We start from the raw sequence: 17,630 nt of genomic DNA on the forward strand, positions 1-17,630 counted from the left end.
GTTACCAAATGCATATTGTATTTACAGGGTACTGTCTGTACAAGAAGGTGAAATACAACCAGGGCCAGAAATGGACAGATGGATGCCAGTACAATTGTGAGTGTGAAGATGCAGACAAAGGCACCTACAGATGCACAGCCATGTACGTACCACTCAAATACCGCTCGTTATGTGAGTCGTAGGTTGGGTTAGGCTTGTGGATAAAGCGTTCGCCATTCGTGCTGAGTCCAGGTTCCATTCCAACAAATTTGGAATTGATTAGTGAGTGGGTTTAGTTTTAGGCTGTTTTTAGCAATATTCAAGCAATTTCGCGAAAAAGTCTTCACACATTGTATCCAATCGAAACCGGATCTTCTGCATGGCGAGAGAACGCTTAACAACTAGGGTACCCTTCCGCCCCTTTTAGGCATGGCTTTGGTAGACTCGTTGGTAGTTCTTGTAGTCGTGGTGAATTCTCAGTAATGATCCAAGATTACCGCCCATCAGCTGGTTCCAAGTTGTACCAGTTAGTTACAACATTCTTTGTGTAACCCACTGGATTGTCTGGTCCGGACTCGATTATTTACAGACCGCCGCCATATAGCATGGATATTGCTGAGTAAAACTAAAATCACTCACTCACTCACTCACTCTTTGTGTTACCTTACCTTATGAAATGAACTGTTGAAACATTTAACACGCTGAAACGAATTTTATAATTGCCTGTCATTTTGTTCTTTCCGTTATGTGTATTGTACATTATTTGTATACTGTAAATTATTTACAAATGTATGTTTGTATATGTGGGCCGGTGGCCTTAAATACAACAAACTCTTTTGATCTTGAACCTTACCTGATGCTTAGAATTTGAAAGTTTTCTGAATATTTTTGAAGCAATGTTGTAAATCTGAATTTATGAACGATGTTGGGGTTTAATTTTGACTAAGCAGTGAACATTTTAGCTAGTTCCGGGACCAAAATCACTGCCAATACAATGCGAACGTTTGGGAATTATGTTGGGAGTATTTCGTTATGACGCCTTAGATGCTTCAGTTAATGGAAGATCGAAGACATGAATTTTCAGTTACTTTCACAAACCTCTTTGTCCAACACAGGTGCCCTCGTTATGCCAGCCTACCCCAGCAGTGCCGGCTTGTGACCGACTTTGCAAACCCCTGCTGCCAGCTACCGGAATGTGACTTTCAGGGAACCTCTGGAGGCCTCACCGGCGCTGGACACGTCACCCCCTCACCGGGACCACAACGTAAGTATGCATGTTAATACTATGTGCGTCAGTGCTGGGGGTTTTCTCGGGATTTTCATAACTCGTATTATCTAGTCGAGTTTAATAATAACTGACCTCTGTAACATTTACCTGCTCCAGTTATCTGGTTCCACGGAGTAACGCGTGTGAAACGTGTTCTTTAACAGAAGGTTGCTAAAGTCAACCCCAAAACCATCACATTTTGTTTTGTGGCATCGGTTGTAGTGTTGCCCCTCTGTTTCAGCCACATGTACCTACAATACCGCTAAGTACTACCAGGGTCAGACATGGAAAGACGGCTGCAGCAAGTCCTGTCGTTGTGAAGACGCCGTAAAGGGACTCTACGTCTGTGACGACAGGTAACTTCCCCAGTGTCTCTTACTCCATTGCTGAAACCATTACGTGACGATGGTGTAGCTTTGTGATTAAAGCGTCGCTCGTTACACAAAAGTCCAAGGTTCGATTCCCTACTTGGGTCTATTTGTTGGTGTGTCCCGACGTGATGTTGCTGGAATATTACCAAAAACTGCCTCAAGTCACACACAATAACCACTGGCTTGCTAACACCATCTATTACCAAGGCGTCACTATGGATCATAGTCAAACCATCTGTTCACTTACATATCTGTAGTGAATCTGAAATACTCATTGTCCTATAAACCATGACAATAATGTCCATGAGTCTAACGGAATCATGGACGAAAGTAAACCAAGTGGTTCGTTCGTCATGCCGGAGACCTTGTTCCGAACCCCACGTACAATATGTGATTGACATTTCTGGGTACTTGTTGATGGGTAATAAACAGCGGGGTAAAACATCCTCGAAAAAGGGTAAAACATGTAATTCGGTAATACATGTATTTTTTTTCAAGATGTCCGACGTTCGGTTCGATGCCACCCCAGTGTCAAATGGTCACTGACCCCGCCGACCCCTGCTGCCAGAAGCCACAGTGCCGCTTTGTACCAACGTCAGGTTCAACTACCGGTAGTGGGACACCGAACAAGATCCCCACTCTAGCTCCTGCTATTATCACCGGCCAGGTTCCCACCCCCAAACCTGGGCAGACCCCCACACCCGTCAGTGAGTAACCCACACATCACTTGATATACACCATACATACAATACTATTGCAGAGGTCATTATGCGAGGACAGGGACCCTAGGGCGAATCAAAGAGTCGATATTTTTGCCTTATGACAATTCAAGATTAATCAGTTGTATTTTTATAGTGTTAAAATTGTTCATTTGAAATAATATCCAGTATCTGCTTTGTAGCTTCATAAAATGTGATCACAAAAATCATTTTTCAGCTGTGTGTACATACAAAGGTCAACAGTATCACAAAGGTCAGACCTGGCAAGATGGCTGTAGCTATAACTGTGAATGTCTAGATGATCAGACGGGAAAGTACAAGTGCACTGAGAGGTTAGTATCAGGGATGCATTTATGCCCAGGTCATGTTTGGAAGCCTTCGGAAATCTTATGCCATAAATTTTATATGGGACGTTTTCGTAGCCTCTCAATTAAGGCGCTCGCGCATCACCTCGAAAACTCTTGTACGAATCACCCACATTGGAACAATGTGTGGTGTGTGTGTTGGCGGATTCTGGCCAAAAGCGCCGTAAAACCACACTCACTCACTCTCTCACTAATAATCCTGTTTAAAAGGACAATCAAAGAACCATGCCCATTGGTACTGTTGCACACATAGTTTTGCATTGTCCATTCAACATGGCCTCAGCTGTCTTGAGATGACGGGGTAGCCTGGTGATTGAAACGTTCGCTCGTAGCACCGAAGACGCGGGTTCGATTCCCCACATAAGTACAAAATGCGTACCTCATTTCTGGTGTCCCCATCGTGATATTGCTGAAATATTGCTGAAAGCAATCACTGAAATAGTATGAAGCAACTCATTCGTTGCACCTCTCACGAGATCTGGTATATCCTTCAAATGACCATGTTAGATACTACGCTGGTACGTCGCTACGAATATAATGTGGAAGTTCATAATTCGTATTAACTGAGCGAGTTTAATCATTACTGAAATTGTCCTGCTGCTCATATCTGGTTCCACGGAGTAACGCATGTGCAACGTATTCTTTAACATACGTTTGCTAAAGTGATATTGCTGGAATATTGCTAACAGCGGCGTGAAACTTCACTCAATCAATTGATAACTAGAAGTTATCCTGATGAGAAAACATCACGCCTACATGCAAAACCTACCTGTCTCATGGTATTCCAGATGTCCGCGATTCGCTGGGCTGCCTCCCCAGTGTAACTTGATGAAGAACCCAAGTGACCCTTGCTGCCAGGTGCCTGTATGTGACTTCAGCACCAACAACGGTGGCTTGACTGGACAAGGTCAGCTCACACCGGCGCCAGATGTCACGCCCAAACCTAAAGGTCAGTTTTCAATGGATCGATTAACCAGAAAATCCTGTTCATGTTTAATTTCGACTACTGTGCAGAAGTTCTGACATTCCTTTGCTTACAAGTAAAGAAAACACTTTTTCTGGAAAGATAGAAAGGGAAAAGAAAAACTTTGGAAACAGTCAATACCTTATGTTGTTAAAACGTAAAGTGACAGTTTGGTACTGATGACAATGTCTGCTGGCTGTAGGTATGTGTGTCTACAAGGGTACAAGCTACGCTACCGGTCAGCAGTGGTTCGATGGCTGTGATTACACCTGTGATTGCGAGAACGGTGACCAGGGCATATACCGTTGCAACAAGAGGTGAGGCGAATAATACACATATACAATAACTATTGTGAAATTTATATGTGTAATATTACTTTACAAACTCAAACCGAGAACTTTATACGATACTATTAAATCAACATACATGCTTTATCCATCTTACTGAATGCTTGTCTAATACTTTGAGAAGAGTCAAACGATCGTCACGCCGAAGAATCGGGTTTGATTCCCTACTTCGGTTCAATGTGTGAAGTCCATTTTTGGGTGTCCCCCGTCGTGTTAATGCTAAAATCGGCGAAAACCCAACTCACTCACTCACATCTTACCATATGTTTTATTTGAGAATACACTTTCTCAATAAAGTGGATTCTAGTACTTTCTAAGGTTCAGTGCCACCCGGGATTCGAACCCACACACTCAGAGTTAGTCATCTTATCGCCAAAACACAAAGTCCGCGATCTAACCCACTCAGCCGTCGCAGCCTCCACAACCAATTAGGTGCCTGACTCGGAGTGGGTTCGAATGCCGGATGGCACTCCACCCTAAATACTTAAAAAACTGTACGTTACTGAGAATGTATTGCAGTATGTTACATTTTCTGACCAATTTCTAAATGGTATAGTGTATTCAAATAGCTGAACTGAAACAACCTCATGACAACCTTTCCCTCTCGATCATATAAAGTATTTGTTTAAACATTTGACCTGCATCACGTATCGCCATGTTTGCCTCTACACAGATGCGCTATGTACGACAACCTGCCCAAGGAATGCCATCTGGAGGCCGACCCCCAGGATCCATTCTGCTGCAAGCGCCCAGCCTGCTCCTTCATCCCAACCAGCGGCTCTCAAACAGGCAACGCCCTCCCATCCATCCCTCCGGGCACAATTACAGGAGGCAGCGTCGTCCCCACCCCTAACCCAAACCTGTCCCCATCCCTCGGACCTGGAGTATCACCCACACCAGGCCCTGGCATGGTGCCTCTACCCAAAGGTAAAGACTTGCCACGTTCTTATACATATCCCATAACGGATACATTTAGAATCTGTGCAGGTCCCCACATATTATTTGACTTTGTAAGATTATCTAAACTGGGTGCGTGTGATTGAGGGACAGAAGCAATGAGGGAAGTGTGATGGTTCCATAACGGAAACAACTGCCTCCTTGGTTCAGTGAACTTCAGCTACCGATGTTCAGCTCTTCAGCAAGACGTTATATCATTCAGAACAATATAAGGTCTTGCTGAAGAGCTGAAGGTCGGTGGTTCGTTCCTATGGCCTATGTATACCTAAGAGGTTTAAAAGTGATATTTGTTGTCGCCTTGCTTCGTGCTCTACATTGAGGGGATAGACAACCTATTACCCGCTCTTGGCCGGTATACAGCGCCTTATCGGGGTATTCATGTTAAACAGCAGCATGTAGCTCTGGTTGTATAACACTATTGAACTAGCATGAGTTGAGACTACTACAAGCAGCACACACCTCGCCCTCTCCATTACACGCACGCACATACACACTTACACTTGCCTCTCAGTGAGTGACGACAACCACTGATGTTTTAGCATGGTAGGTATAAGGTGTGACAAAAGGCCAAACACATGTTCCCTCCTTCTTCAGATGTGTGTGTGTACAAGGGCAAACAGTACGCCCAGGGAGCAAAGTGGCAAGATGGCTGTCTCTACAACTGTGAATGTCTGGATGCCCACGCCGGCAAATACAAGTGTACTGAACAGTAAGTAAAATCACACCATTTTTGCCACCAATTCCTGAGTCTGCTGTACTTCATATCTGATTCCCTCCCGCTGTTACTATGAGTGACCAGTGAGCAAGGGAATAGTTGAATGTTTACTTGTTGTTTAATGTTGCACTCAGCAATATTCCCGCTATGTGGCATTGGTCCGCAATTAATCGAGTCTGGACCTGATAATCCAGTGATCAGCAACATGAGCAACTATCCACGCAGTTGGGATATGATGACATGTGACAAGTCATCCTATCATCCCATATTTCAGTACGTGTGGGCAACATCTGTAAACACATATTGCAACGTACACACCATAGTGTATACACGCATGTATAACAACAGGTGACAGGGCGTGATTTACGTCGTGTTAACTGTCAGATTTATTGTGATACCAATGATACGAGATGTTTCTATGCTTGCATAATGCAATATAGTTGCCGTTAGTAATGATATTTGGACTTTTAAATGATATCCGCATGATATCTGTATGTTTAGGTATGTATAATGTTTTGATTCGATGTCTTGGGTCAATATTGGGCGCGGTAGGGTAGTCTAGTAGTTAAAGCGTTCGCTCGTCACGCCGAAGACCCCGGGTTCGCTGATCCACATGGGTACAATGTGTGAAGCCAAATTCGAGTGTCCCTGGTCGTGAAACTGCTGGAATATTGCTAAATCGGTGTAAAACTTAACTCACTCATTCACTCATGTCTGCATAGTCTGATCATATTAGCCAAAAATGGTATTCATTTTTGGTGTCATCAGAATTACATACCAGGCATACCAGATGTTCATACGGTGTTTTTACAGGTGTCCCAAGTTCGCCCAGATCCCGCCCCAGTGCCGCCTAGTCAGAGACATATACAACCCTTGCTGCCAGACCCCAGTCTGTAACTTCTCACCTACTTCCGGTCAGGCCACAGGAAGTGGTGTCCCACCGACGCCACCAGCCCAGAAAGGTAAGGAAAATAATATATTTCCGGAATTTAGCCATTTCCTTCAGCTTAAAAGTGTTAGAAGGAACAAAACAAACAATAAATAGTTTCAAGTTTCAGGCTGCATATTTTTCAAATTTAAAATGCTGTATATAGTTAAAAATATCTGGCATTTGAGATGATCTACATCCTTTATCATGAAGGTACATGGACACTGGGCTGAGTGTTTTCGTTTCTCGAAATGAATAGAAAATAGATCCTTGACGCTCTTTATTGTGTTACGTTTCCGCAGATTTCTGTGTGTACAATGGCGCCAACTTCAAGCAGGGTGCCACCTGGAATGACGGATGTGATCTCGTGTGCACGTGCGAGGATGCCAAGACTGGCGTGTACAGATGTGACGAGAGGTGGGTTATAGATAGTATCCTGCAACACCCTGAGGTCATCATAGGTGAACCAATCGTACACAGCAGTTCGTTCTGCAGAGTTGCCTCCCTTGGGCGTATCAGAAACCTATGATTGTGGGTTACAATTCCTCTTGGTCCTCATTATGTTTGTAGGTTTGATATCACCGTGATCATGTGCTTTATCAACGTGCTGGTCCTGAATCACTCACTCTCACTCCTTTCACAGCAAGCTAAGAGCCTTAATATAACCGAAATTGTAATCAAACTGGCTCAAACCAAAGTCACTCACTTTACACCTCATATTGGATATTTGAAATTATTTGACTGTTACCTCCTTATCAAAGTTGTACATACATTATTATTCGGCAAACATGCTTTAAAACAATACTACACTATGCCTATATTGTTAGTATTAATATCACCGATATTTTCTGTTCACTGGGTACTTCCTTCAACAGGACACTAAAGAGATTAACCATGTAACTTGTAACCTCTTTAAACACACTCAGAGCGACAATGTCTCCCAGCTGCTGTCTATAACGATATATATCATCTATATTTTGAACTTAAGAGACCACAGGCCTATAGTACATGTATACTGACTATATTATTTTTAGGCAGTAGAGAGTACATTTCTTCTATGTAGAAAGCCATGATACATAAACATTGACAATTTTTCTAGATGTTCCTTGCTAGAATAGGTTTATGGAGATATAAATTTATAGATATTATGATCTACAAAGTAATATTTCTTAATATACTTATTTTTCAAAGTGTGATAGGCTGGACAGACACAAAGAAAATAATATTCATCTTCAGTTAGATTCAAATCACACATTTTACGTATTCTATCTTCTTTTTATTCCAATATAGCTACCTGTTTCTTTTAACAAATCATGAAATGAGCAACGAAATTTTGCAAGCGTGATTCTATATTCCGAACATTCAAAGATGATAAGTAGGTTTCATTGTATATAGATTGCTTAAACATTCTGTAATAAAAACATTTAATGACATAATCCAATTCTGGAGATATTTATCTTGTAACCTTTGTTTAATGGACATGAGAAAATTTGGATGCGAGTCTATGCACTGTTCTAGCCATATATTACCGAAACCAGTAGAAAATATAAGTTTTTTGTGACCCAATTATGTTTTCCATTTCTCTCGTGCAAAATCATCATATTGTAACATTTTTAGGTAATCTGTAAGATGGCATATGTAAGATTTTTAACCAATATTTTACTACTTACATTTTTGATTATAAAAAATGGAAATCTACCACATTCACTATCAACCATTATGTTTGAAGTAGTAACTTTCACACTGAGAAATCACCCAGCTGCTGTCAACAAGAACGCTTAACGAGTTTCAGTCCGACTCGGAAAGAGTGAAGTGCAGTTACCACATACATGCAGTATACATAATTGTATTACAGGTGCGCTAACTACAAGGCACAATCAGGGTGCTCTATGGTTGCTGACCCCAAGGATAAGTGCTGCAAGATACCCTTCTGTCAGCCGGTCTTGCTCCCTAGCCCTCAGCCAGGAGTCAACCCGGGTCAGAATCCGACCCCCTTCCCCTACCCTGTACCCACAGGCGTTCCAGGGACGATCCATGGACAGACGGTCAACAAACCCAACACCAACAACCCAACCAATGCATGTAAGTTGTGGACGTATAACATGTTGACGTGTAATGCATGAAACATATGGAAATGATGACATCAGGTACAGAGCAAGTGGGCTACCACACCATGGGCATTAAGGGTAGGTATTGCCGAAAATTTCATATTGCGATATATTGCGATGCGAAAGCATATATTGCGATGTGTATTGCAATATATTGCAAGAAATTTTAAAACAAAAAACTACTTATGATCGAGTTAAAACACAACAATATCACTATGCTTGATTAAGCTTTAATAAAAACTTGTAATCATGAGGAAACAAGGAAAAGGAACAATTTAACATCAACACAGTGGGTACCAGTTTGAACTAGTTTCTCCACTCTCAAAAAAAGCCCTGAGATTTAAAACATTCAGATCCAAAACATTGCGAAACATTTGAACAAACATTAAGAACATAACTTCAAACCCGGTAAATACTGGTAGACCGGTTATATTGCGCAGCCCTAATGGGCACAGTATTGTAGTTGTACACGTGGGAGAAAATCCCGAAATGATGCACATATTAAACGCTTACCCATCGTAACCCCCGGCATTATGTTGTGTTTCCAGCGTTCTGTACTTACAACAACATCAACTACAAGACTGGTCAGAAGTGGGAGGACGGATGCCAGTACTCTTGTGTATGTGATGATGAGAAGACTGGCAAATATACCTGCCTCCAGAAGTATGTCACCTCATGATAACTGTAACTGTTGTGAAAGACTGTATCTCGAATTTTAAATCCAAGGGAAAATAGCAAGGCCAAGAGTACATCAATCCACAAGTCGTTTTTTTTTCCGTCTCTATCTACATGTAAAACGCTTGGTGCATATATATTTGTATTACTTTTATTTCATTTATCGAAGGATAACAGTCACAAATTGTATAAATATTTTTATTACATGCACTAATAACTTAAATTTGTCAGAAGATGGTCATAATACATGCACGAAATGTGTCAAATCTCGAATGTACTGATTGGGGTTTCTATTATTCTATTCTATTTATAAACTTATTCTTGGTCACCGGGAAACACTCTCTGAAAAGTAGTGTCGTCCGTGTCGAATGTCTGCAGTTATTGAAAAATACCTGAGCTAATCAGAATAGCTGAAAATAGGATAACACACACATATCTTGTAATAACACATACCATGCCAAATATCTGACATCTTCCATCCTAGGTGTACCCCGTACTCCAACATACCCGCCTACTGTACACTGGTGGTCGACCCGCAGGAACCCTGCTGCAAGAAGCCGAGTTGCCAGAACCCACTGTCGCTCCAGACAACAGCCGCACCCGTCCCCGGAGTCAGCCCCACCCCAAACACCAACAACATCAACACTCCTCTTCCCCAGCGTGAGTATCAACACAAACATCAGTGCAGCATGAACTGTTGCAACGTTACGACGTAGAGTGAGCGTGACCACTGATCTGCCTGTTGCAATGGCAAGATGACTATCCTTTTAGTGACAGTAACAATCGCTAGTTGGCATTACACCGTATATATATTTATAACCAACGCCTCTAGCAATACAGATTTAAAATACAACAACTTTAACCATAATGCAATATCGAGCTTGCAAATAGAGACTAATCGTCAGTTCTTGTCCATAGGCGGTTCCAGAAAGATGGGGGAGGGCTTTTGTCCTGAAAAGTGTAATAATTGAGCATTGTTTGCCAAAGTAGTTTGTGGCAACGCACCATTAAACTATCGGTATGACCAAGGAATATTGCTTTTACCTTATATTCCCACGCCTTCATGATATATTCCAGTTCAGAATCACAGACGGTGTTCTAACCTTGATTAATACAATGTGTTCCTCTTTCACAACAGCAACTTGTGTATACAAGAATCAGCGTTATAACGAGGGCCAGGAGTGGTATGACGGGTGCGACAAGAAATGTGTGTGTGAAGACGGGAAGAATAACTACTACAGATGCAGCTCCAGGTAAGGCCATGGTTCACGGTCAAAATCAGGGTCACGGTCAAGTTCACGGTCAGGCCCTGGAATATCCCCATGATGTATTATGTGAGGGCTATACATTTTACTCATTAGAGTTGAGTGATCGAACTGTGTTGTGTCCTGGATACCACCAAGAATAGTGAAATCAGTGTGTCTCAATATGTTTCCGGCAATATTATACTCAACAATCTGAAATTTTACAACCCGTCTCCAATCTTTATCAGACCTTGATTATACCCTGCCCCTCCACTTTCTTAAATGACAGGAAGTTTAGTTTTACGCCGCTTTTAGCAATATTCCAGCAATATCTCGGCGAGGTACACCAGAAATCGGCTTCACACATTGTACCCATGTGGGTAATAGAACCCGGGTCTTCGGCGTGACGAGCGAACGCTTTAACCACTAGGCTACCCCACCGCCCCCTAAATGACAGGAAGTTTTGGTACAGCCCAAATACAAGAATCTCACATTGCGCTCCAAGTAGTGTGGCCTTGTTGTCTGCTCACCACGCCGAAGACTCAGCTTCGATACCTCACGTTTCCAACGTGAAAGATAATTTCGCCATCGTGATACTGGTGGAATATGGATCACAGCGACCTACAATCCTAACTCACTTACTGCCTATCACACTGCCTATCGCAGCGACCTACAATCATAACTAACTTTTCATTTTGACGCCCAGGTGTGCTAGTTATGGAAATATCCCACCACAGTGCCGTTTGGTAGCTGACCCCAAGGACCCACAGTGTTGTCAGGTTCCACAGTGTACCCCTACCCCCGGGCCTAATGGCTACCCTACCCCCGGGCCTGGCGTATCCCCGACACCATTCAACATCCCCACCGGCGTCGTCACGGGAGTCGCTCCCACACCAACACCAGGACCCGGCGGACAGACCCCACCTCCACGACGTAAGATTTTAAATGCCAATGGAAGTCAAAGTGGACTTCATTTCAGTGTAGCTGACACACTTGTATAAATTCCGTGTGCGATATGATGACATTGTGATGAACTCATTCACTCGCCCACTCTTAAAATAAGAAATTTGGTCATGTTCTTTCATGCCAATAATTTGAAAAAAATGTAAATAACCGGCTGTAGCCATGTTGCAAACTGTTAAAACCCAACGGGCTACACTTCGCGAATAAATGATAATGATAATGATGATGATGATGAAGATGATGATGACGACTATGAAGATGTTTATTCTCCATAAGTCTCCTACCACATATCTGTAAAGATCCCCTCGACCATACCTACAACGTATGATAGTGCTTGAATATGCCCACCTCTGCTGCAGACTCCTGTGTATACAAGGGGAGAGAATACCGCCAGGGGGAGAGATGGCAAGATGGCTGCAAGTACAACTGTGTTTGTGAGGACGAAACCACAGGCAAATACAAGTGTGGCGAGAGGTGAGACAGAATCCATGTGTTCATTTTGTTTATCATGTCCAGTAACTTTTTAAAAAAATACTGTGGTCTACCATGAACCACAATTCTATGGTCTGTCTGTACGCTTGTGCTCATGGGTTTCGCCCAAGTTGTAAATGTCTCCGCTATGCATTGATTGACTTGAGCAAGTACACAATGAGTGATTAAAGTATATTCCGTCACTTTAACCGCTTCGCAAAAATTGGATTTGACAAAAATATTACAAACGCTACAGTCACCAAAACCGCCGCAGTTATTAATATACTCATGGAAACAAATAAGGGAACACATGAAAGCAAACGTGTTCCTATATTGTCTTCCAGGTGTCCTCGCATGCTTTGTTTGGCATTTTGGTGAAAAGACGGAAAAGCATAAAAGAACACATGTCCTTTCATGTGTTCCTATATTTGTTTCCATGAGTATATTAGCAAAATACATCCATGATTATATCCGTATCAAATACATCACCATCGAATCGTTACCATCCGTTACTTACCTTGTTCTGAAGCTGCACGATACTTGTTACTCCATGTATACTGATCATGTCTTGTTGCCCATAGGTGTCCCTCTTATCCCTTCGTGCCACCGCAGTGCACCCTCCAGCGTGATTTGACCGACATCTGCTGCAACAAGTTGACATGTGACTACTCCAAGCCCACAGTGAACCCATACGCCACTCCTAAACCCAACCAGACACCTTCGCCTGTACCAAGTAGGTGTATTGCTTCATCATTTGTGGGGAAGATGGGGTAGCCTAGTAGTTAAACCGTTCGCTCGTCACGCCGAAGACCTGGTTTCGATTCCCCGCATGGTCACAGTGTGTGAAGCCCATTTCTGGTGTCCCCAGTCGTGATAATGCTGGAATATAGCTAAAAGCGGCGTGCAACTAAACTCACTCACTCACTCATCGTTTGTGGATTATGGGTTCACGGTTACACAAGACCGCCAGGTTTTATGCAAATCCAGAACGCAGATCCGGGTGGGTATCATGGGTTGAATTTGAATGGGACGATTAAGGTTGGGTAGGATGGGGTCGGGTTTGGATGGGGTGGTTAAGATTGGAGCGGTTGGGGTCGGGCTTTGGTGGGGTGGTAGGATGGGATGGGTAGGATGGGGTCGGGTTTGGATGGGGTGGTTAAGATTGGAACGGTTGGGTAGGATGGGGTCGGGTTTGGATCGGGTGGTTAAGATTGGAGCGGCTGGCAGGTAGGATGGGATGGGTAGGATGGGGTCGGGTTTGGATGGGGTGGTTAAGATTGGAACGGTTGGGTAGGATGGGGTCGGGTTTGGATCGGGTGGTTAAGATTGGAGCGGTTGGGTAGGATGGGATGGGTAGGATGGGGTCGGCTTTGGATGGGGTGGTTAAGATTGGAGCGGTTGGGTAGGATGGGGTGGGTAGGATGGGGTCGGGTTTGGATGGGGTGGTTAAGATTGGAACGGTTGGGTAGGATGGGGTTGGTAGGATGGGGTCGGGTTTGGATGGGGTGGTTAAGATTGGAGTGGTAAGGTAGGATGGGGTCGGGTTTGCATGGGGTCGGGTTTGGATGGGGTGGTTAAGATTGGAGTGGTTGGGTAGGATGGGGTGGGGTTCGGTGGTAATAATACAGTGCGTAATACACATAACACAAAATCCTAATAACTAGTAAAGGAACCCGTGAAGATCCGGGTTAGAATTGATCTTCAGTAACTCATACTTGTCGTAAAAGGCGACTAACGGGATCCGGTGGTCAGACTCGCTGACTTGGTTGACACATGTCATCGGTTTCCAATTGCGCAGATCGATGCAGACGCTGTTGATCACTGGATTGTCTGGTTCAGACTCGATTATTTACAGACCGCCTCTATATAGCTGGAATATTGCTGAGTGCGGCGTAAAACTAAACTCACTCACTCACTCAACTAGTAAAGGTAAGACAGGCTCAATTAGAAACTCGGGAACCAGACCAATGGTGGTTCCAAAAGTGTGATTCCGTTTTACAAAACCCCGAGGTCTAAATGGTAAACCCAGCGCTGCAGTGTAAATGACTGAGATGTTCCCAGTTATGAAATCAAACCGGTTTTCACGAAAGGTAAATTACGTCAGACGTTCCTGTCAGAGTTGATTCCATGTCTGTATTGCCATGTGTTCCGCATTCCCAGAATTCTGCGTCTACAAGGGCGTAGTCTACAAACAGAACCAGGTATGGACCGAGGGTTGCGACAAGAAATGTAGGTGCGACGACGCTGACACCAACTTTTACAACTGCTACGACAGGTGAGCCCCTCACAGTTCGTTTAACAGATATTACGTTATGAATGGGGTATGTGCAGAGTTGATTCAATGTACGAGCAGAAAACGATTGCGGTAACTCTGCATGGGAATTCTTTACTTTTTATCTCACGGTCTTTTGGTCTCCATTCACAACATCACTTTACTGTATCCTGGTAACTTCTTGAAGAGCCGTCGTAAGAGGTGACTAACGGGATCGGGTGGTCGGGCTCGCTGGCTTGGTTGACACATGTCATCGGTTCCTAATTGGGCATTTCGATGCTCATGCTGTTGATCACTGGATTGTCTGGTCCACACTCGATATTATTTACAGACCGCCGCCATATAGCTGGAATATTGCTTAGTGCGGCGTAAAACTCACTCACTCTTGAAGAGCCATTCAGTAGTTGGAACAGTTAAGAAAGTTAAACATATATGGATGTACAACGTCTTTTTTACAGCGAGAGCGACGTTTCGGTGTAGGTTCTAACACTTGTTTGAGAACGGTATTAGAACCTACGTCGCCCGCACTGTAATAAAGACGTTGTACATCCATATGATGTTATCCTTCAGTGTTAACCCAGGCTACTTAGATCCGTTTCCGTTTCAGTCGTTGGCTTTATTCAGGTTTTAACATTATTTCCATCCATTTCAGATGTCCATCTTACAGCAACCCACCCCCGGGCTGCACTCTGATTGTTGACCCCAAGGATTCCTGCTGTCAAGTACCACAGTGCCTGGTTTCCCCAACCCTCGCCCCAGGGGCCACCCCTAACCCTAATCCGGGTCAGAACCCCACCCCGAACCCCTACCCCGTCCCAACTGCTGTTCCCGGAACCATCACAGGACAATCACCTAACCACAACCCGCTACAGAAGATTGGTACGTCAACACACATACAAGCCTTGGTGTCTTATGTAATTAGGTAGTCAAACGTTCACCTGTTGCTTTCGTGATCCTGTTCAGTTCCCAGATTTAACGAAATTGAAGAAATGAGTTAATTTGAGGAATGTTTCTTGATGTTATCAGATGTTATCGAATGTTGTTCGTCTTGACCATTTGGATGTATACCAACACTAAATGTGCAGGTCATACTCAAATGTTATTCGAGGTTGATTTTATAGGTTTTCGGGAACCATTATTATGATATATGAAACAAGTTTTAGAAATAAATAAATGAAAACTGTTCAGAAAGGGAAAACAAATATGTATCTTCGATCCTGAATTGGCCCAAACAGTTCAAATTCGAAAAAACACTATATTTACTCATATTAGCTTATATATTTAATCATGAAATACGTGTTATAATTACAGATGTGAAAAAGACAAAAATCAAACTGACATCATTTGAACATGGTTGATAATTTTCATACGAATATTCAAAAGTTTACTTCAAACTGTGAGGTTGTATCCTGAAACAAATGGTTTATACAAGTTTGTATGTGAGACTGACCCTGCTTGTGTTTGCAGGGTACTGTATGTACAAGGGTGTTAAGTACACAAGTTTGTATGTGAGACTGACCCTGCTTGTGTTTGCAGGGTACTGTATGTACAAGGGTGTTAAGTATACCAAGGGCCAGACATGGCAGGATGGATGCTCCATGAACTGCGAGTGTCTCGACGACAACACAGGCCAGTACAAGTGTACCGAGAGGTGGGTTCAGCATAGAATCGGCATCTTTGGATTTATTTGGTAGTGTGTCGTTTTGTTTGTTTTTTGTTTAACGCCGCAGTCAGCAATATTCCAGCTATATGGCGGTGGTCTGTAAATAACTGAGACTGGATAATCCAGTGATCAACAGCATGAACATCGATCCACGCACTTGGGATACGATGACATGTGTCAACCCAGTCAGCGAGCCTGACCACCCGATCCCTTAGTCGCCTACGACAAGAACGGGTTGCTGAAGACTACTATACATGGATCAAATTGCGAGATCAGCAAATGTTTCCTGACTTAGTTTGCTATTTCAAATGCTGCCTAAGGCGTGCAAGAAATCTATGGTCGTGGGTTCGAAGTCCGTTTATCATTATGGATGTAGATCCGACAGCACCATTTTCGTGTTCATGGGTTTCGCCAAACAGTGTTAGACCTCACTCACTCACTCAGGTAACCACCAAAGCATCCGCTCACCACTAACCACTCACTCACTCACTCAGGTGCCCCAACTACGTGAACATCCCGAGCTACTGCATCTTGGTGAAGGACCCCCGAGACAACTGCTGCCTGACCCCCACCTGCCCCGGGATCAACCCCAACCCAAGCAAAGTCTCCCCAAGCCCCGGTACTAACATTACCCCAACACCCGGGACGCCCAAACTCAAAGGTAAGCAGTGACGTAATAATATTTTAGTGCCTTCGCTGCGGCAAGGTCCTTTCTTTCGTCTTGTCTGAAGAATTTGGGCTTTTTCATTATGGTCATCTTTTATTGCTTCTTTTGTTTTTGTTAAGAATACTTTTTTTGGTTTTGATAACAGCGTTAGTATAATTTTCACAATAACTATTAATAATAACCCGACACTATCACATATTAATCAGACAAAGGTTCTGCAGAAAGGATTCCTGAATATCCAGGGTAGACCTGTTGCTACAAGTATCATGGAACTCTGGTGTCTATGTGACATGTATGATTGGTCCTTACAGATGTGTGTGTATACAATGGACGCTCGTACACTCAGGGCCAGGAGTGGTATGATGGCTGCGACAAGAAGTGTGTATGCGAGGATGGCACCACGGGCTTCGTCAGGTGTACCGACAGGTAAGTTTATGTACAGGGACGCTATCGTCGTAGGTAGAGGGATAGTTCATTGGCAGCGTAATTGCAGTGTGTAGATCCTGTTGACCTTTCAAATTCAAGCAGGTGTGTGTTTGAGATGGCGGGTAAGGTAGACTGATTAGTTCCCCCTGGTGTATACACGCAGGTATGTTCGCTTAGAAAATGTACGTTTCTATAGGTGTAGTGACGTGCACACTTGTATAGGTGAGTGGCATGTAAACACATGAAACATGTGGTCTCATCTCAGGTAAGTGAGTTAGTTCAAAATTACCTCTGTGCACCCAGCTGTGAATGGGTACCCGGTGGGATCAGATTGTCTTATAACTGTTAACCTTCTATCGCCTCACAGGCAGCTTGGGTAATGCAATAATGTCTGCGCTTTGCGCATAATTTGGCCTTTGCGCCACTGGGCGTATTAGGCCCTCTACAAGTCTTTATATGTGTTGATATGTAAGTGTCAACAGGTGTAGCGACATGTAAGTCTCTACAGGTGCAGTGACGTGTAAATATA

At 43.4% G+C, this 17,630-nt stretch overlaps 1 protein-coding gene across 1 annotated transcript in view; it reads left to right on the top strand.

Annotated features, from left to right (window-relative positions):
* LOC124278355 overlaps positions 1–17,630 on the top strand; it is a 75,239-nt gene that overhangs the window by 17,187 nt on the left and 40,422 nt on the right. The window contains exons 20-42 of the mRNA XM_046714077.1: positions 28–142; positions 1,095–1,243; positions 1,488–1,602; positions 2,116–2,324; positions 2,554–2,668; positions 3,490–3,650; positions 3,868–3,982; positions 4,686–4,939; positions 5,564–5,678; positions 6,498–6,646; positions 6,915–7,029; positions 8,468–8,694; positions 9,269–9,383; positions 9,880–10,055; positions 10,534–10,648; positions 11,346–11,572; positions 11,962–12,076; positions 12,655–12,806; positions 14,234–14,348; positions 14,998–15,224; positions 15,882–15,996; positions 16,503–16,669; positions 16,987–17,101. Coding sequence (XP_046570033.1) covers positions 28–142; positions 1,095–1,243; positions 1,488–1,602; positions 2,116–2,324; positions 2,554–2,668; positions 3,490–3,650; positions 3,868–3,982; positions 4,686–4,939; positions 5,564–5,678; positions 6,498–6,646; positions 6,915–7,029; positions 8,468–8,694; positions 9,269–9,383; positions 9,880–10,055; positions 10,534–10,648; positions 11,346–11,572; positions 11,962–12,076; positions 12,655–12,806; positions 14,234–14,348; positions 14,998–15,224; positions 15,882–15,996; positions 16,503–16,669; positions 16,987–17,101 — 3,478 coding nt within the window. The remainder of the gene's footprint in view (positions 1–27; positions 143–1,094; positions 1,244–1,487; positions 1,603–2,115; positions 2,325–2,553; positions 2,669–3,489; positions 3,651–3,867; positions 3,983–4,685; positions 4,940–5,563; positions 5,679–6,497; positions 6,647–6,914; positions 7,030–8,467; positions 8,695–9,268; positions 9,384–9,879; positions 10,056–10,533; positions 10,649–11,345; positions 11,573–11,961; positions 12,077–12,654; positions 12,807–14,233; positions 14,349–14,997; positions 15,225–15,881; positions 15,997–16,502; positions 16,670–16,986; positions 17,102–17,630) is intronic.

Source organism: Haliotis rubra, unplaced genomic scaffold (genome assembly GCF_003918875.1).
Source record: "Haliotis rubra isolate DU_JTF1 unplaced genomic scaffold, ASM391887v1 Scf235, whole genome shotgun sequence".
NCBI lineage: Eukaryota > Metazoa > Mollusca > Gastropoda > Lepetellida > Haliotidae > Haliotis > Haliotis rubra.